Raw genomic sequence first — 19,835 nt, 5'->3', positions numbered from 1 at the left:
GGAGGCAGACCAGGCTCCTCGTTCCTCTGCCCAGTCCCTGCGCCACAAGCTCAGCGCGTTCTGTGGCCTCTGCTGCCCCCCAGAGGTGTTCGCGGGTAACTCGGGTCTCCTCACCAGCACCCCCTGGGGTGGGGCCGCCCTGCAGTTGGTCCCTGCCAGACGCGGCTCAGACCCAGGGCCTGGGTTCCCTTGGGGGCTCCGGGCCCATCTAATGGGCCACCCACTACGATGGCCTGAGTACATGTCCTCCTCTCCCCTCTTTCTCTCTTTTCCAAAATACGCTCAAAATTCACGTAATAGAGAAATGTGCGACCACAGAAACTGGAAGTCCCACCTATCGTCACCATCCCAAAAGGTCGCCTCTGTGACCCGGGGTCATGACCTGCCTTTCTACCAGGCAGCGGATCCTGTGTTTCGAGGCCCTCCTTGCTTATGGGTGTATCTTCTCGTTTTTCAAAGTTGTTTTCCTAGAGGCGTGTTTTCTTTCAACCTCCTTAAAAATCTTGCCTGTTGCATTTGCTGGGGTGGGGTTATTCCTGTTGCTACCTGACTCTGCCCTCACCTGCAGCTATTTGCTCATCGTGGGTCTTACCTCTGTAGTGAGGGGCGGACATCCAGACGGCCTTGAGATCAGCTCCGCGCAGACGATGTTTATTGAGTGAATAACCAAGCACACATCTCACCCCTGGGTGGATGGAAGAATGAAGGTATGGATAACGATGTAGAGACGGGTGGGTGGAAGGAAGGAGATGGAAAAATGGATGGATGGATGGATGGATGGACAGAAGGAAGGATGGACGCATGGAAGGGAGGACGGAAGGAAGGATGCAAGGAAGGAAGGACAGACAGATGGAAGGATGGACGGGAGGAAGGAAGGATGGACGGAAGAAAGGAAAGAAGGATGGAAGGAAGGAAGGATGCAAGGGAGGAAGGACGGAGGGAAGGATGGAAGGAAGGACAGGAGGAAGGAAGAAGGAAGGACGGACGGATGGAAGGAAAGACGGGAGGAAGGGCGGAAGGAAGGATGCGAGGAAGGAAGGACAGACAGACGGAAGGATGGACGGGAGGAAGGAAGGATGGACGGAAGGAAGGAAAGAAGGATGGAAGGAAGGATGCAAGGGAGGAAGGACGGAGGGAAGGATGGAAGGAAGGACAGAAAGAAGGGCGGAAGGAAGAACAGGAGGAAAGAAGGATGGATGGAAGGACAGAAGGAAGGATGGATGGATGGAAGGACAGACAGACGGAAGGATGGACGGGAAGAAGGAAAGAAGGATGGAAGGAAGGAAGGATGCAAGGGAGGAAGGACAGAGGGAAGGATGGAAGGAAGGACGGATGGAAGGAAGGACAGAAGGAAGGGCGGAAGGAAGAACAGGAGGAAAGATGGATGGAAGGACAGAGTAAGAGATGGATGGACAGATGGAAGAAAGAATGGATGGACGGATGAGTGACTTGAGAGCTTTCAGGGACAATCCCAAGCCGTGGCACGCCGGCCCAGGCAGTGGCAAGCAGATCCGTGCGCACTGCGGGGCTGAGGCAAGGGCACCTGGGCAGGACACTGGCGGCATCTGCTGTAGACAGAGGCTCCTTCACACTCGACCCCTCTCCTCCTGGGATATTCAGGGTGTGAACAAATCACTGTTCTAAACAACACCACCACCACAGCATTTGAGGAAAGAAGAAAAGAAATAAGACTCAGGTTACCTGGGCCTAGATGTAAAAAACTGAATCCAAGATCTCCAAGCTCCACACACGTTCCATCCTCACCTGCCCAGCTCCCCAAGCATCACGTGGGACTTGGCTAAGCTGCAGCTTCCTGAGAAGGGCTTGGCAGCACCCAGGCACAAAGAGCCTCGGTACTTGGCCCCCACCAGGCCCACACTGCTCCCCCCAAGGTGGTCACCATACCTGCCATTCCTGGTTCCAGGTCTGCCTCCCCTTTGGGCTACAGGACAGGGCCCCTGGAACCCCCTCAGCACCTACGCAGGCACGTTTCACTGAGCACACTATTCTAAAAGGTCACCCACGTTGCAGCAGGTGTCAAGATCTCCTTCCTCGCTAAGGCTGAAGGATGTCCCACGGCGTGGATGTCCCACACGGCACTTCCATTCATCCCTTAATGGGCATCGAGTTGCTCCCACGTTTGGCTTCAGTGAGTCACGCTGTTGTGACTGTGGCGCACACGCTCACATCTCTTTGCGCCTCTGCTTTCAATGCCCGCGGGTGGACGCAGAAACAGCAGCTGCACCGTTTTACATTCCCGGGAGCAGCGCACGGGGCTCCACGTCCTCCACATCCGTGCCCGCACTTGCTTCTGTACACGCGCACAGAGTGATACGAACTCACATCGGCCATCCTAACGGGGGCGATGGGCCTTCACCTAAAGTAAGCCCCTGCTCTGGGTCAGGGGTGGGGCTTTCTACCATTTCTGCCACTTTTATTGTCTGTTATTCGTTCTTCTCCTACACACCTTAGAGTTCTCCCAGGACGTACAGTTCCAAGTGTCGACAAAGGCTCCATCCAGTAACCACCGTCACAGCCAAGATACAGCAGACCCACCTCCCCCGGGGTCCCCCGGCTGTACTCCGGCCTGCTCCCCACCCCCACCCTGCAACCCCTGGTCCGTAACCTTGCCTCTCCCAGAGCATCATGGGAGCATCTCACAGAGCAGCCGCCCTGCGTGCTTGTCCTCCTGCAGCGGCTGTGCTGGTTCTGAGACGGGCCCGCGCCGGCACGTGCACAGGTCACCCCTTCCTTTTTATCACAGAGAAGTGTTCCACCACGCAGATGTACCCCAGGCTGCTCGCCCATTCACCTGCTGAGAACATCTGGGTTGAATTCGGTTTGGGGGCTCTATGAAGAACGCCGCTAGAAACCTTCCCGCACAGGTTCCAGTGTGAACAGACTTCTTGTTCATTCCAAACCCCTAGGGATGGGACGACTGAGTCGGACGGCAGGTGTGTGGTCACCTTTATAAGGAGCAGCTAAGCTGCTTTTCAAAGTGCCTGCACTGCTCAGCATTCCTGGCAGTAATACAGGGACGTTCCATTGCTCCCAGTTCCTGGCAGCCCTTGGCACGGTCTGGTCTCAGTGCGCTGTGAGTTTTGCCTGAGATACGGACAGGACTGAGCCGCGTCCCCCTGTGGTCATGAGGACGGCAGACACCTGGACTTGGAAGGGCCTTCAGAACTCTGAGTCAGCCCCCAGTACGGTCCTCCCGGGGGGACCACCTGGTCTCAACACCGCCCAAGCAGGGCGCCCGCCACCTCCCACAGAAGGCCTCGTGGTCAGAGAGCCCCCGTGCTGGGCCCAAACTGCCTTCTTAGAACCTCCCTGTGGTCCAAGCCCCCAGTCCGGTCCCCAGCCCCAGAACGGGCCTTCAGAAAGGGAGGGTCTGCCTTTGCCCTGCCCAGCCCACGCCACTTCCTCCTGCACAGACAAAACCACCTCCAGCTGCCTCCCCCAGGCCTTCCCCTCTTTCTCTGTGGCACCATCCCCAACCCAGGGCAGGAGCCCAGAGGACTGGATCAGAGGCACCTGGAGGCCCATTTCACAGATGGGGAAACAGAGGCCCAGAGAGGGGAAGGGAATTGCCGAGGTCATCAGCAAGTTCGTGCCAGGGCCCAGGCAGGCTTGCGTTTCTTTCCACTTCATCCTGACCTGTGCGCACCTTACGCGCCAACCTGACTGTGGTCCAGTAGGACCAACACATATCGAGGCCCCGTGACGTGCAGCTCGCTGGCTTTCTGTCCTCTTCCTGTAAGAGAAAAGAGCAAGAACGATAACCAGCCTCCATGCAGAGCCGCAGGGGCCACGAGACGGCTTCTTATCAGGGGAAATAACTTCTTAAAATATTGAAAGAAAGGCTTTCAGAAATTGTACATGGATTAAGGTTTCATTTATTAAAGAACTAAACAAATAGTGCAAGATGTGAGTACAAGGCAGTTTTCATTATTTCTAACGAGGGCAGAAAGCCTCATTCCAAGAACAAAAAGATTGTAATATTTGAGCATGACTAAGTTCTGCAGAAAACAGTGACAAGCTAAACTCTCAATTCTGTGCCCTGCTGGGATCAGGTCCACAGACAGGGTGGGTGTGTGTGTGTGTGTGTGTTTCCTGTTTGATGCTAAATACAAATGCTCCCGCTGACACACAACTCCAAAGCTCAGGGCGTCCCTGGGCCACAAGGCCCTCGCCTGCCCCGAGAGGGCACACTTGCAGCCTCCCCGGAAAAATGATGTTTTCACCTTTGACCCTGCGCTGGGAAACCATCTGAAACCGCTCCCTGGGAAGAGGATTTATTTCCTTTGCGAATGAACTGCTCCCTGGACCCTTATAAACTGGTATTCATTAATTGCCCTCAGGAAAAATTGGAATTTCACGTAGGCCCAGGGTTTTGTTTTTGTAATAAAATATATGTGATTTTCATTGGTGCCTTTAATCTTTCTATCCTGTCTCCTCCCTCAACGTGGATAACCCTCGTATGTAAAAAATGAAGCGTTCCCGCTCCTTCTCTAGGTAACTGGGTACGGTGAAGGTCATTTGCACGTCATGGAGCCCCCCCCGCCCCGGTCAGAACCGTCTCTATTTCCATGCTGCTACTTATTCAAGGGCCTTTGCGACCGTGGAGCGCAGAAGCCGTGCCACACACGCGACGGTGGCGCGCCACCCCGCAAGAGGAGGTCCCACCCCGCAGGCGGCAAAGAAGGGCTGGGGTCCAGGCCGGGGTAAAACCACGGAGCGCAGAGCACGGAGACCCTCAGCCCCAGCGCAGGCTGGCCGGGGCGAGACGTGCAGGCGGCCCTCCGGCTGGTGGTGCTCGCTGGGCTTGGCCTCTTGCTGGCTCTGCCGCTCTCGCGCCTGCTTATAAATGTACGTCCTGCGACAGCAAGACCTCGCCTCCGTGTCGTCACTTTCCTCCGGAGATGGGAGTGTGGCGTTAGGGCCTCAGGACCCTCGCGTCTGTCACGGCTGCTCGGACCCCAGGCCTGCCAGGGGCAGCAGGGGACCAGGGCGGAGGGGTTTCCTCCCGGCCGTCCTGCTCCTTGCAAAGGCCTGGCTGGCGCGCGGGAGGTTTGGGGCCACGGATCCCACGAGGGCGGGGGCCGGGCGCGGGGTCTCGCCAGTGGAGTCGCAGGACTCTGAAGCGGAGGAAGCTTAATGGGACGCGCTGCAGGTGTCAAGCCCTCAAGGAGGCCCTTCTGCCAAGGCCCTGTCATTTCATCCCCCCAGTTACTGAGCAAGAACTGGTTTCTCCAAAAGGAGCGAAGCACTGCGGGGGTGCAGATCGGAGGGAAGGGTGGACACGAGGCCAGAGCGTGAGCCGCGCACAGGCAACGGGCAGGACAGGCGACGCCAGGGGAAGAGAGAGGAGGTGAGCGGGCTCCGGGGGCCAGGAGAGCGGGCGCTCGGGGCATCCCGTAGTCTCCGCTTAGGACCTCTGCTTTGATGGACATTGAGACGTATTTTTTTTAAACTCCCGGATGCAGGGGAGGCTACTTTCACATTGACTGATTTTTCAAGCAGTGATGGGGCCAAAGACAGGCACGTGACCCGGGTGGGTCCAAGGAGACTCAATCCTGGGATTTTGCTGGGAAGCCTGGGAAAGGAAAGCTACCAAGCGAGACGCAGAGTCTGGCGATTTTATCACAGCCTGGAGGAAGGAGAACAGGACCACTGAGCTAAGAGGAGGAGAAAGAAGTCGGGTGCCTCACCCAGCTCTTGGAACCTGTCTGTGCTCCTCTTTGGGCAGAAATGGTGTCACACAGGCGGCTGCCACCAACACCTGAAATAAACCCGAGTGGATACGGCCTCCCTCACTCCTTCCCAAACGTCTGTGACCTGAACGTAATAAAACACCTGCCTCACAGATGGGCTCACCACCTACCCGCCACCCAGCTGCTCTCAGAAGACCAGCCCAGAGAAAAGGCCTGCTTGTCACGCACACAACGAAACGTTGCCACCTGTTCCCACATCTCGCAAAACCGAGAGGGACACTGTGCCTACCAGACGCAGGCAGGCCCTGAGACCCGGAGACCAACGTCGTGCCCAAGCCGCTCCAAGTCTTGGGTGCCCGCAGGCATGAGGTGGCCGAAGAAAACAGACTGTCCTCGCACGGAGCCCATGTGCCTGCTCGGGCTCCACTCCAATTACAAACCTCACCAAAGATGTGAGATCTTGGAAAGGCCACACGTGTCACACTGGGAGATGTTCGGATCTAGCCCAGGACCTTTGGCCAGCGGGCAGGAGGGCCTGGCAGGGCCGGCCGGGCAGGCATCCGAGGACAGGATGCTGACGAGGCTCCCGACAGGACGGTACGTCAGCCCGCGGGGATCCGAGTATCAGAGGGCTAAGAGAGGCTGGGGGAGACGGACGGTGCCCTTGGAGATGTCGGCACGACGGCTCCGCCCAGTGAGGGAGCCGAGAGAACCCATCCTGTGAAGACTGCTGCCAAGGCCGGCCCACAGGGGGCTGGAAAAATCATGCCCCTGCCACATCGACACCTGATTAATTCTCTGCTGGTTCTCCAAGTCGACTTAGAATGGCACAGTCATCACCCGAATCGCCTGCGAGACAAATTCAAGACCCCCCCCTTTTTCTTTTCCACCATAAGTTCTCAAACGCTTCTGCCCCACGACTGACGTGCTTACGACGGGTGCCTGTTTTAAGTGAATTCACTCCCACGATCTTCTTTCCAGCTAAATCCCCGTCTCGCACTGGAGAGCCGTCGGTGGCCAGCAGCAAGCGCTTCCCCCGAGAGTCTAGGCGCGGGGGTTCTGCCCACACAGCCACTTAGGCCACCGGGAAGGACCTGCCCGCCCTGCCGTCACCCTGGCCCAGGACGACCCCGCCTGGTTTCCTCCCAACTCCGTCTTTATCAAAGGTCTACACCAAAACCAGCCACAGGGCCCTCCAGCCATCACCCACTTGGTCCTCCGGGATCCCTTTTATAAAAAGTGCTACGTCTATTTCAGAGGGGGGTTGTCTCGGGGGGGGGGCATATTTCTTGCATCTATTTGCCTACAGAGAGAGAACACGTGAATTGGCGAATAAAAGTAAAGGAACCTTTTAAAGGTTTCACACCGGCAATACATTGGCAGGTGGCTTTTGGGGGGTGTGTGGGTGGACGTGTGTTTAAATTTAGAACCAACAAAACTTAGACTCTCCTGAAAGACTGACATGTTTCCTTCCTGAGGCCTGGAACCATGAAACTCATCATCTTTCCCTCTGTGAACTGGCTGCCAGTGTCAAAAACAAGCTTCCTCTTGGTTTTATGTCTATTTCGATAATGCTTTGTATCGATGCCTTTTCCTGTTGGGCCCCAGAAATCACTGTGGGAGGAGCATGCTTCATTGGACTTAAGGTGTATGGCACGAGGAGTCATTAAATCATGAGGAAAGGCAGCGAGGACCTGGGGGAAGCCCAAGTTCCCTAAGGGGTTAAGTGATGTGGACAGACAGGCGGGGGTTGGGGGGGGGACGTGCCTTGACAGGCCTGGCAGGAAGCCAGGCAGACAGGCCTCTGAGGGTGCGGGTGGCCCGGTGTTAATCCCTCAGGAAGAGGCTCACGGCTCAAATCATGGCAGTATCAGCACAAGACACCCCCCCCCGCCCCCAAACAGCCAACGGACGCTGCCACCACAACTTCCAGCTTGGAGAAGGGGGGGTGGGCAGAAGGCCTGGCAGGAACCAGAAATCACCCTGCGACAGGGCAGCACGGTCCCGCCTCTCCCCGTGCCCGAGCATGTGAGTCACAAGACCGGCAATCAAGGGTAAAGGTCCGAAGTCCAGACCCAGTCTCATCAGCTCCGTGACCCTGGGCAGGTCCTTCAGCCCGAACGCCCTGTCTCTGCAATGAGGATGATAAGGTCTCGATACTGGGGTTGTTTAGATTAAGAGTTACGACGTCTGACGCGCTCAGAACAACGCCTGCACACACGAAGGGCCAGATAAACGGGAGCTGTTCTGAGTACTCCCCGGGGGGGACCAGGATGCCCCAGATGGGCTCTCGAGGGCAGAGGCCCTGGCACCACCTAGAAGCCCTGGCACCTGGCACCCTGGCACGCCCTGGCACCACCTAGAGGGGTTCGAAGGCCTCTGTCACCGCCAGGCAGAGGATGCTGCCGAAGACGCTCCCCTACACCAGACCCGCCTCCAGCTGCTCTCAACCCGCCTCCAGCGAGGCCTCCACTTGGGGCTTTTGTGATACCCTGATCGGTAACCCCGTCCTCACCCCCCAGGTGGTCTGATACCTGGCCGGCCTTGAGCAAGAATCCCACCAGGTTTCCTTGGCTAGAAGCCCCAAACCCCCAGCCCCCCACCCAGAGGTTTCCGCGTAGTAGTTTCCCACCCCCTGACCCCACGCCGTTCCTCGGCTGTAAATTCCCACCGGCTCCTGTGGTTTTGAACACGCGCGACCGATCAGTGAAGAAAGGATGTTGCAGCCATCAAGCTGTCACATTACAGCCACCACGACGGTGCACCCAGAGGACGAAGGCCGTGAACGCTGAAATCACTTGGGGTTGATGGGAATGAGCCCAGACTTTGCATCACCCGCCCCCCCCCCCCCCCACTCACGGAGAAGCACTAAATTCCTTTTTTCTTTTTTTTTTTTTTTTTCTCTTTTTGCCATTTCTTGGGCCACTCCCGCGGCATATGGAGGTTCCCAGGCTAGGGGTCTAATCGGAGCTGTAGCCACCGGCCTACGCCAGAGCCACAGCCCCACGGGATCCAAGCCACATCTGCAACCTACACCACAGCTCAGGGCAACGCCGGATCCTTAACCCACGGAGCGAGGCCAGGGACCGAACCCGCAACCTCACGGTTCCCAGTCGGGCTCGTTAACCACTGCGCCAGGACGGGAACTCCAAGCACTAAACGCCTGGAGAGGTCTGGTTCCTTAACGGACAGCGACCTCCCCACGCGCCAGCTACCTGGTCTTTGCGCGGAACCGCCCGGAGGTGCCGGCTCCTGCCTCACCTCTACGGAGCGGGCTCCCAGTTAGATGCTGGGCCCCAGGCTCGGGTCCTCAGCTTGGTGTGCCACACGAAACGTAAGGCTCAGCTTTCGGGGTGCGCCTTTCTTTTCCGCCCACCCGTGTGCGGGGTGAGCCCGGCTCCACACCGGGGTCTCCTGCGCGCTCTGTGAAGCGCCCTGGGCGGAACCCGCTTTCAGCGCCTTAACTGCGGTCCAGCCCTGGTTTTCTCTCGGCTCCCTGTGCTTGCAGCAGCGCCCTGGAACCCACGGCCAAGGGGCCAGGGACCCCACTGCGGCTCCCCGGTGACAGAGGAGCAGGGCCGCCGTCAGGAGCGCCCGAGGTCGCCCCTGGGGAGAAGCCGGAGGCCGCTCTACTGCGGGGCCGAGGGGCCGAGGGGCCGAAGGGCGAGACCGCCCTTGGGAAGAAGCTGGAGGCTGCGCTCCCGAGCTTGGGGCCGCAGCCCCTCGCGCGACTCGGTGCCCAGCCCGTCGCTGCTGGCGGGCGGGCAGCCCAGCGCCTCAGAGCCCAGCGGCCCCGGCGCGACCGGAAGCCCTGCGGGCTGCACTTCCGGCGGGGGCCGCAGAGCCCGCGGGCGCGTCTGGCGCTCGGGAGCGGGGCGGGGCCTTAGGGGGCGGGGCCGCGCCGCCACCGGCGTCATTTCCGGGCGCGGCCTGGTGAGCGCGGGCGGCATGGCGGGCGGCAGGGAGGGTAGGGGGCCGCGGAGGCTGGAGCGGGAAGGCGAGGGCGGGCGCCCCCACGGTTGGCGCCCCAGCCACGGTCGCCATCTGCCTCCTGGCTCGGTGACGTGCTGCTTCTCCTGTGGGGCCGGTGGTTTTCCCAAGTGCAGAAAACGGAACCTCAATGGGCGCACTGGAGGGACGGCAGGAGCGTGGCCACCTGCTCTGGCCTGGCTTTTGCACCTGCACCTGCGGCGCTTTCAGCCCTTCACCCCCCCGGCAGTGGCACCACCGAGGGCCCCAGGACTCAGAGCCTCGGGATGGGGTGGGGTCACAGTGATGCTTAACAGCAGGGGCCCCAAGCGCGTGGAAGAGGAAAGAAAAGCATATTTTGACATCCTGCCTCCTTTGCCTGGCTAGTTTATGTATACAAGTGTGTCTACTCAATGAATCTAGAAAGTTTTGGGCAAATGAGGCCTGTAAGGGTTAACAGATACAGGCTTTTGAATGAGCCCACTTGTATTTCTGTTTTAATGCCAAATGGTACTTACTCTGGAGCCCCAAGGCCATCTGATGCTGATTTACTCTCTTTATTCTTAACAAGCTGAAGGGGCCATTGAACAGACCCAACCATGGAAGGCAAACCATTGGTGATGTCGAAACAGACGACTGCGGTAGTGTGTGGCGTCCCTACCCAGGTGGTATGCACAGCCTTCAGCAGTCACATCCTGGTGGTGGTGACCCAGTTCGGGAAAATGGGTACCCTGGTCTCCCTGGAATCCAGCAGCATGACCAGTGACATCAGCAAGCCTGTGCTCACCACCAAAGTTCTTCTCGGGCAGGACGAGGTAAAGGGATGGGGGCGGGAGCCCGGTGGCTACAATTTGTTAATACACACGGGGAGCATCTCTGGGCAGACGCCCCCACGCCCACCGCCGCCAGCCCTCGACAGCATTTTCCGGGGCCTCTCTGCGTCTGAGGGCATCCACCTGCCCTTGGTGGCTGCTGCTTCCAGCCCATCAGCATTTTATCCTGCAGACAGGCGGAGGTATTGATTTTGCGATGTAGGCCTCCCCTCAGTTTGACCCTGTCATGATACATTATGGTAATGACTGGTTGTGCATGCTTCGTTCTGGAAAGACCATCTGTGAGCCTTGACAGGTTGCCTCTGCAGACTTTCAGGGGTCCTTCCAGAGCAGAAATCGCCGGAAGAGACAGGAACCAGAAGCACGAAAGGGACAAGTTTAATGATGCTCCTTAGCAGTGCGTTTATGACTGGAGTGCCCTGAGTCTCTTTGAACCTGAGTTACTGTCACACTGAACTTACCAGGTGGTGACTGAATGGTTGGAAGCCAGGCCGGGTTTCTCGGGGGGACTAGGAAGGCATTAAGAAGAAAAGAGGTTGGACCTAGAAATTATCACGCCAAGTGAAGTCAGGCAGATGGTGAGATGCCAACCTCAAATGCTGTCACTTACATGTGGGATCTAAAAAAAAGGACACAATGGGGCGTTCCCGTTGTGACGCAGCGGAAACAAATCTGACTAGGAACCATGAGGTTGCGGGTTCGATCCCTGGCCTCGCTCAGTGGGTTGAGGATCCGGCGTTGCCGTGAGCTGTGGTGTAGGTCGCAGACGCGGCTCGGATCTGGCATTGCTGTGGCTGTGGTGCAGGCTGGTGGCTACAGCTCCAATTAGACCCCTAGCCTGGGAACCTCCATGTGCCACAGGTGCGGCCCTACAGAGACAAAAAAAAAAAAAAGGACACAGTGAACTTCTTTGCAGAACAGATACTGACTCACAGACTGAAAAGCTTATGGTTTCCAAATGAGACAGGTCGGGGGCGGGCAGGGGCTTGGGATGGAAATGCTCAAAATCGGGCTGTGAGGCTCATCGCACAACTGTAAATGTAATAAAACCCATTGAGGAATTTAAAATAAAACTAATTTAGAAGAAGACAAGCGATTTCTTGCAGTTAAAATGCCTTCTCTCTCTGCCCTCACCAGCCTCTCATCCATGTCTTTGCAAAGAACCTGGTGGCCTTTGTGTCTCAGGAAGCTGGAAACAGAGCAGTCCTCCTCGCCTTGGCCGTGAAGGACAAGAGCATGGAGGGAGTGACGGCCCTGAAGGAGGTGATCCGGACGTGCCAGGTGTGGTGACCCTGGGGCAGCCACTCCTGCTGCCCGTCAGGACCAAGCGGAAACTCAGACACCGTCTCGAGGCTCTGGAGACCCTTCAGCCAGAAGGAGGAGCGTTCTCAGGCTTTAGCCCTCGAAACCGGAAGAACCGTGCACATCTGAGGCCGACTGGTTTGGAGGCTGACACCCCCGGCGGAGGGAGGCGAGCCGAAGGTGTCCTAGGAGAGCTGTGAGCGGTTCTCTCCGGCTCCCGAGAGTGGCACGTAGTTGAGAGTTGACGGAATGAGTCATGGCCCCCGATGTGCAGGTCATTTGTTGGGGGAGATGTTTGTCTTATTAAAAATAAATGCACATTCCAGAGTACCTCACCGTCTTTCGCGACGGTGCTGAGACATTTCCGTCGCGCGGCGTAAATCCGCTGCGGTGGTCTCGGCCTGAAGCCCACAGCCTCATCCTGCTCCTCTGCCTGTGGCCTCTCTGAGCGTCCCGGTCCCCGGACTGCTGGTTGGTACCCTGGCCTCCGGAGCCACATCCTTGAAAGCTGGGGCCAGACACATATACCCCAGGAGGAGGGGGTCAGGCAGGGAGGAGGGCAGGGGGGGCAGGCTAGGCGGCGCCTCACTTCCAGAGAGGCCGGGACATGGGAGAAGCTGGGACCGGGACATGGGAAGCTGCCCGGCTGGGAGGCCCAAGGGCTGGGAGGGCCTGTGTGTGCTGAGGCCTCAGACGGGACGCTGAGCCCAGCGAGGGGGCTGAAGGGCTTCAGGGCTCGCGGGGTCTGCCCCTTGGAGATGTTCCTGGGGCTTGACCTCAGGGTGACGTGTCCACGTGGAAGGCAGCCTGTGGCCACCCACGCCTGTGACAAAGGGCAGCCGGGGACCCATCTGGGCTCCTTCATCCCTCCACATTCAGCGACCAGGGTCGTTTCTGTTTGACCCTTTGTCTCGTGAGAACGGGGGGTGGGGGGGACAGGAGAGTTGAGGTAGGAGCCAAGGTCGGTCTGGAAGCAGAGACCCACAGGGATCCTGAAACTGGGAGTTTAGCATTTGACTTCTTAAGAAAACTGGAGGTGGAGCTGTGTGTTCATGAGCCTAGAAAGGGATCTTTTTATTGGGTTTCTCCTAGAACCAACAGCCCCTGAAATCCTGAGTCTGGTTTGAGAAACCCCTGCCAAGTACTGGAAGGACCAAACCGCTGGTCCCAGGGGAGAGGAACTGGCAGAGGAAAGCGGTCTTCAGGGCGCTCCTTCCCTCAGCAGCCTGCCCAGGGCTCCTGGGGCTCTGCCCACTCGGAGGCCTCACCGCTGTCCAGCCCAGAGACAAGACACAGTTGGACAAACCCGCAGGTGCACAGCAGCCTTGGGGTGACGGACAGCCTCGGCATCAGCACAGCCGGGGAGTCCCACGTGGGCCTCTGCCCAATGTCCCGGAGGGGGTGCCAATGCTTGCATGAGAAGGCACCTTGCAGGGAGCCTGAGGGACCGGGACCCGACCCCACACCAGGGAAATGGGCATATCCATCCTGGGAGACAGTGGCTTCTGGGTGGCCAGGTCTGGCTCGGGGACTTCGGACAGCTTCGTCCCCTCCTCTCTGCTTCCCCGGGCAGACTCACTGCCATCTGACGGCTCCGCAGCCTTCACCTCCCCGTCTGCTTGGCTCACCACCGTTTCCCTCTGGGAAGATCCTGCCTGGCTTCTGCCTCCTGAAGGGCCTGGACAGATGCTAGTCTTCAGGCCAGAAAGGAGCCAACCCGCTGGCAGGAAGGGAAAGGGCTGTCCACGTGCGAGGACCCCAGAGGTGATGTGTGCCACGGCAGGTGAGGGGCCGCGGGCACGGCCACAGTGAAGGGAGGGGCCGGCTCCTGGGAAACGCCCCCTGGGCCCAGGGCAGGGCAGGGCAGCATCCCTGAACGGGTTAAAGCTCTATCAGAAGCTTCCGCTCGGTACCAAGCTGTGGCTAAGCACGCTTGTCATCCAGAAGTTAGATGCTTCTGTCCCTGGAAACAGGCCAGCAGGGACCCTGAGCCACAGGTAGGCTCCGCTCCAGTTTGCAGCTTTGGTTTTCAGATTTGGCCCCTAAACGCACAGCACGACTGGCTCACATTGCCCACCCGTGAGCAGACTCTGGGCTGCCCTTCGTGCAGTCCTGGTGACGCAGCCAGCCCTCACAATGACCCAGTGAGGCCGCTGCTCTTGTCATCTACGTGTCAGACGAGGAAACGGGCACAGCTGCCACTGCGCGGCAGAGCTGGGATTTGAACAGGGCAGAGGGCCCAGGGTCCATGCTGGTCACCTGTCACCCAGCCCCTCAGTGACACTCATTCTCGGCCCCTTTTCTAAGTAGCCAGCCGTCTTCCTTGTCAGCACTGAAGGCAGGTCCTCTGTGCGTCTGTCTGGCTCCAACCCAGCCTCCGTGCCAGGCCTCCAGCGAGCCAGGCCCGGGCAGCGACCGGACCATCTGAGTCCTTGCGGCTGCCCTTAAGAGGCAGGTAGGCGCTGGAGGAAACTGAGGCTCAGAAGAACAGGGCGGGTCACTCTTCACCCCTAGGCGATCGGCGATGGCCCCCGGATGTGACACACCTGGGCCCCTGTTAACTGCACTGTCGCCCGGCTGCCAGCGTGGCAGGTGGCGTGGTAACTGACGTATAATTGAAACCAGGGTCCCCAGCGCCTTCCTGAGTCCATCTTCTTTCCAGCTGCCCGAAGCTGTCTGCTGGCTTTTAGGAAACACAGCCTGAGACCAGAGGCTGCCAACATTTCAGCCAGGGCCTCGGCACTCTGCTCCGCCTCCTAAATCAGCACAGGCGATTCTGTGAGAAGGCGCCTGGCCTTTGCTGCCCGCAGTGCTCAGCACGCAGCTCTTGCAGCACAGGAGACGCGTGCTCCAGGGAGGCCGTCTGTAAAGCTGTGCTCCCCGCGGGCAGGGCTCTGGGCTTGGTGGAGGTTGCTGCTCCTTGGTCGGAAAGGCTGTGCATGGCACTTACCCAGCCATCAAACTGTAATTAGACGTCTGGCGCTCGACAGCCAAACGTAAATAATGAGCGTGGGGCTGCTGTGCCCGCCCCGCCGCCCGGACTGGTGGCTGAGGGTCCCTTCTTCAAGGCCACGCCCTTGGAGCCACACGGTCTTCTGCTGAGCCGCAGGCAGGGAACCCCAAGGGGCCCTCCCTCTCACTCTGTTTCCTGAGTGGACGTGAGCCTGCGGCTCCGGCTCAGAGTCCAGGGCGAGTGGGTACCTCTGGAGGTCAGAGGCCGGGAGGACGCGCCCCTGGTGATTAGTCGGAGCAGCAGCTCATCTGGGGTTGACAGAGCCTGGACCCACCTGACAATGAGCCTGTGGGACAGGGCAGTAGCCTCCAGGGACCGGCTGCATGCACTGGCCTCGGCTACTCGGTTTCGTGCGTTGGAGTGAACGTGGACATCAGAAGAGGGGTGACGAGGCTGATGGCCGGATCGCTGAGAGCCAGTTCACAGCAGGCGGGGCCACGTGGCCAGTGGCTGCAGAGGCACCGTGTCATCTGGGGAGTCAGAGGACGGATGCTGCCAGGACATAGGGACTTAGATTCCAGAAGGGTTATGAGGCAATGGGAGGCCCCTGGGAGGCAGGGCAGTTTTCAGAAATGAGCCCAGGTCTGGGGACATTTTGAGGGGGACAGGCTCTCCTGTGGGTCCCCAGGAAGGTGCAGGGCAGAGGCAGGAGTGGTGGCTGCCTTGCACCTGTGACACCTGTGGCAGACAGTCTTCTGCAGGCTGAGTGTCTCTCCAGTAAGATGCTCAGGAGCCAGGGATTGCTCACCGGCCGGATGGCCAGGACCAGGCTGCCCACCTCCCGAGCCTGGGCCTCGAGAAGGCGTGCAGGGCCCCGTTCCTGTGCACAGGAGGTAGGACGGGGCTGTACTGGGAGAGATGTTGCTGGAAGGAGGGGGAGGGAGAGAAACAGGAGCGAGGTCTCCAAGCAAAAGAAACCCAGGAACACCAGCTCCAAGGTGGTGCTCCAAGGGGCATGAGCCCCCTTCACAGACAGGAAGACTGAGGCTCGGGACCGTACAGGTGGAAGAGGTGGGGACGGGAGCCACAGCACCCCCACCTGCTGGCCAGGGACCGCAGCCCGCAGCCATCCCTGGCCCACGCAGAGGGCTGCCGTTCTCGGCCCAGGAAAGCCTTCAGCGCGCGGCCGCCCGTCAGTGGCTGGGAGTGGGGCTCCCTGATGCTCGACCGTCGAGGGGAAGGGACCAAGGAAAAGAGGTGCAGCCACGTGAACAGAGGGTGGATGGGCGGCCAACACTGCGCCACCCCGTTAAGCCCTCACTGTGGGCACCAGCTGCCGGCCACGCAGATGTGCTGGGGAGATGCCACCACCCAGAGCCACGTGGCCAGCTGTGCGGACGGGATCCACGCCGGGACTCAGTGGCCGGTGGGAGGGTGGGAGGGAGGACATCTGGGCAGGGCCTGGGGAGGGTGTGGGCCGCTCCCCGGGCAGGTAGGGCAGGCCTGGCGGGGCGGGCGGCAGGGAGGAGTTTGCTGGGTCGGGGGGCAAGGCCAGCGGTTCCCCAGGAGCCGCAGTATCTGGGACTTGCCCTCGCCGCTGTGAGGCCTGGAGGCCCGGCTCCGCGGCCGGACACCCCCGGCCATCCCACTCGGGCCCAGAGGCCTGCGCAGAGCTGCCCAAGGGACCTGGCCAGACACCGAGGGAGCCACCAGGGAGGTGAGCTGTATGTGTGCCCGTGTGTGCCCCCACAAGGGAGCTGTGGTGTCCCGGCCCGGGCCGTGTGCTCCTGGAGAAAAACGCCCACAGCTTGAAATTCTGAGCCTCACAGCTGCTCCATCCCCTGCCCCTTCTCCTCCCCAGAGGCTCTGCCCCTGCCAGGCCCCGAGATGCCACCTGCTGAGCAAAAAGGGTCACTGGCCAGGCCAGGCCTGTGTCCACATCCCTGCGCCAGCACCCAGGGAAGGATGCCCCCCAGGTATTTGCCCAGGGTTGGCAGCTGGCTCTGGGGCGACGGGCAGGTAGGGACAGGCCCCTGGGAGTCACAGGTTCCCACTGGGAACTGAAGCAATAGGCCCCAGGGAGGGACTCTGCCAGGCGTGGGCCAGACAGGGATGGGAGAAAGGGATCAAAGGCCCTGAGGCCCCACATGGGTCCCACCGAGCCCCGGAGCAGAGGAAGCCCCCCCACGCTGGCCGGACGGCGCACTGAGCTCGCCCAGCGGCAGCAGCCTGTGGCGGCCTTTGAGAGGAGCGGCCAGGGCAGGGGCACGGCTGACCTGCTACACATGGCCGTTCGGTCACCAGGGGCAAGTGAGGCTCAGAGAGGCCCATGGCTGGCCCAAGGTCACAGACAGTGAGAGGCCAGGCCAGGGTCCCAGCTCCTCCTGGTCTGGGGCTCAGCGTCCCGACCAGGGCAGGAACTGGCACCTCAGCCACCAGGAGGCAGGTTTCCACATGAGGACTCCCCAGACTAGAGTGGGCAGGATCCAGCCCACGTCCCGCAGAGGTCTCGGGTCCCCGGGCGCCAGTCGGCCAGTCTGGGACTCAGCATCCAAAGCCCGCAGGGGAGTGGGGGGCCCCCTCCAGGCACCTCAGGCGCCCCGGGCCGTGGTGGGTGTTGGTTGAGTCAGTGGCCACTGCGTGAGCGTTAACAAAAGCCCATTTGCAAATCTGATGGGCAGCAGCGGGAGAGGGCCCAGGGCACAGCCAGAGCACCCTGGGGACATGGGTGACAGGACACCCCCGCCCTGGCCCCAGCCCTGTCTCTGCCAGCTGGGGCATGCAGCCCTCTGCTGCTGAAGGGGCCTGGGTGGGGGCGAAGGGCTGGGAGCCACCAGAGATGTCCCCATATGCCAGGTGGCACAGCGGCAGCCTAGAAGGAGGTTTGGTGCCTGCATCGAGGCCAAGGGCCACGGGCATGAGGTCACTGGAGCAAGGGCAGATGTTGGGCCCAGGGTGGCGAGGTCTGTGGCTGGCCCACGGCTTCTCAGGCCCCCGCAGCCTGGCGGAGCTGCCAGGAGCCCAGTCACCTGGTCACAGAGAAGAGCAGTCAGGAGCCTCGGCCGCTCGCATCCGGTCAGGCAGGTCTGTCCTGTGACAGGCTTGGTCAGCGTCCAGCCCCAGGCAGGGAAATCAGGCCCGGCTGGCCTGGCCACCTCTCCTGAGTGGGTGACACCAGCCACCAGGGGCGGGGCCTCGCTTGGCCAGAGAGCCCCACGGGTGGCGGAAGGGTCAGCCCCTCTCTGACCCTTCCCAGGACCTGGGCGCTGAACCCCTTGTCTCCTCAGGCCCGGTACCCTTTGTTGGTTGTGCCCAGGCTCGGCTCAGCCAGCTTCTTCCCTCTGACCCGGAGGAGCAACACCCTACCCGCTCTCGGGCCTCCTGCTCGCTCCCGGGCTGCGCCTGGTATGTGGCCCTGTTCCAGGGTCTGGGCCCTGTGGCCAGGGGCTGTCCCCCGAGCTCGGGGCAGAGCAAGAGGGGTTGTCCCAGGCCCTAGGGCTGCAGGAGCCTGCATGCCTTACCCCACGGAGGGGCTGGAGGCCCCAAGAGGTGAAGGGGCAGGCAGAGGGCCGAGTACTGCGGCTGCCCCTGGAGCAACCTGGTCAGGGAGCCAGAGAAGGTAGGGGAGCCCCTGGTTCACGACGTGTAGCCTGAGCAGCCAGGACTGCAGATCCAGGCGTTGTGGCCTCAGGGACAGACCCTCGCTCCCCGGGCCCCAGACCGGGACTGCGCTGGGCACCAGGTTCCCAACGCCCCTGTGGAACTTAAAGAGGTGATGGGAGAGAGGAGGGGACATCTGAGGTGGCAGGTCAAGAAGAAAGGGGGCACAGAGGGCTCCAGGCGGGGCTCCGTGCGGGGTGTCAGGCCCTGCGGCTCCGTCTGAGGCAGGACCATGACAGGTCCGGGGGCCTCCCCGGGGGACAGTGTGGGCAGAGGGGTGGGGGAGCAGGCAGTCCGCCCCAGGGCCCGAAAGCCCCCCCAGGGATGCTGGGCACGTGGGAGCCCCTGACTCCCACCTCTAAAAGGGGTCCTGACCCCATGACCCAGGGCCGCGAGAAGGGTCTGGTGGCACAAAGGACAGGGACCCTCACAGTTTCAGAAAGGCCGGGCGGCTGAGCGCCTTCCCAGGGCCTGTGGCCACAGGGCAGGCGAGCCGGGGCCCCAGGCAGGTCGCTCACCCCCGCTCACCCCTGGCAGAAAGAGCACAAGTGTTTCCAATGCACCTGCTGGGACTGGGGTTTTATCATTGAGGTGAAATTCTCATAATAAACTTACCCATTTGTGGAGCTCTGTGGTGGCCTAGTGGGTTAAGGACCCAGTGTTACCACCACTGTGGCTCAGGTCATTGCTGAGGTATGGGTTTGATCCCCGGCCCGGAAACTTCTTTTGTGGTTTTTTTTCTTTCCCTTTTAGGGTTGCACCTGCAGCATACGGAAGTTCCCACCCAGGCTAAGGATTGAATTGGAGCTACAGACACCGGCCTACACCACAGCCACAGCCATGCCAGATCCAGGCCACATCTGCAAACTACACCGCAGCGCACAGCAACGCCAGATCCTTAACCCACTGATCAAGGCCAGAGATTGAACCCGAGTCCTCATGGATACTAGTTGGATTCATTACTGCTGAGCCACTGTGGGAACGTCTGGCTCGGAAACGTCTATATGCCTTGGATGCAGCTAAAAAAAAAAAAAGGAGTTCCCGTTGTGGTGCAGTGGTTAACGAATCTGACTAGGAACCATGAGATTGCAGGTTCGATCCCTGCCCTTGCTCAGTGGGTTAACGATCTGGCGTTGCCGTGAGCTGTGGTGTAGGTCGCAGACACGGCTCGGATCCTGCGTTGCTGTGGCTCTGGTGTAGGCCGGTGGCTACAGCTCCGATTCGACCCCTAGCCTGGGAACCTCCATGTGCCGCGGAAGCGGCCCAAAGAAATGGCAAAAAGACAAAATAAATAAAATAAATAATAAAGTTCTCCTAAAATACATAAAAGAAGAGATAAAATGAAAAATCTGATTATAAAAAAAGAATTTACCCATTTTAAAGTGGCATTTAATACACCCTTGA

The 19,835-nt window shown here is 60.0% G+C and overlaps 1 protein-coding gene and 1 long non-coding RNA gene across 15 annotated transcripts in view; one reads left to right on the top strand and one right to left on the bottom strand.

Moving 5' to 3' along the window:
• Window positions 1-9,512, bottom strand: part of LOC106507351 (uncharacterized) — a 58,653-nt gene extending 49,141 nt beyond the window's left edge. For all 10 annotated transcript variants that reach the window (XR_014840018.1, XR_014840014.1, XR_014840017.1 and 7 more), the window contains exon 1: window positions 8,976-9,512. This is a non-coding gene — a long non-coding RNA (uncharacterized LOC106507351). The remainder of the gene's footprint in view (window positions 1-8,975) is intronic.
• On the top strand, window positions 7,975-12,148 carry PSMG3 (proteasome assembly chaperone 3). 5 transcript variants are annotated; one of them, XM_085016428.1, is made up of 3 exons: window positions 7,975-9,048; window positions 10,255-10,498; window positions 11,654-12,148. In XM_085016428.1, the coding sequence occupies exons 2-3, from the start codon at window positions 10,283-10,285 to the stop codon at window positions 11,804-11,806; spliced, it is 369 nt and encodes a 122-aa protein (XP_084872554.1). In that variant the 5' UTR covers window positions 7,975-9,048; window positions 10,255-10,282; the 3' UTR covers window positions 11,807-12,148. The 5 variants fall into 5 exon arrangements, with proteins under 5 accessions (XP_084872554.1, XP_003124296.1, XP_005655124.1 ...); XM_003124248.5 differs by lacking the exon at window positions 7,975-9,048 and adding an exon at window positions 9,625-9,647; XM_005655067.4 differs by lacking the exon at window positions 7,975-9,048 and adding an exon at window positions 9,647-9,681.
• The last annotated feature ends 7,687 nt before the right edge of the window (window positions 12,149-19,835 follow it).

This window comes from Sus scrofa, chromosome 3, assembly GCF_054392235.1.
Source record: "Sus scrofa isolate SSC_HxYL_T2T_F1_AM1 chromosome 3, Sscrofa_HxYL_maternal_Yorkshire_Landrace_v2.0, whole genome shotgun sequence".
NCBI lineage: Eukaryota > Metazoa > Chordata > Mammalia > Artiodactyla > Suidae > Sus > Sus scrofa.
The sequence above is the reverse complement of the archived record's forward strand: the minus strand, read 5'-3'. Positions and strand labels throughout refer to the sequence as shown.

What these genes read in the sequence shown, in the direction of transcription:
- PSMG3 (XM_085016428.1), top strand. Translation starts at nt 10,283, where the DNA reads ATGGAAGGCAAACCATTGGTGATGTCGAAACAGACGACTGCGGTAGTG. An exon ending in TTCTTCTCGGGCAGGACGAG is followed by an intron (nt 10,499 to 11,653) that starts GTAAAGGGATGG and finishes TGCCCTCACCAG; the next exon opens with CCTCTCATCCATGTCTTTGC.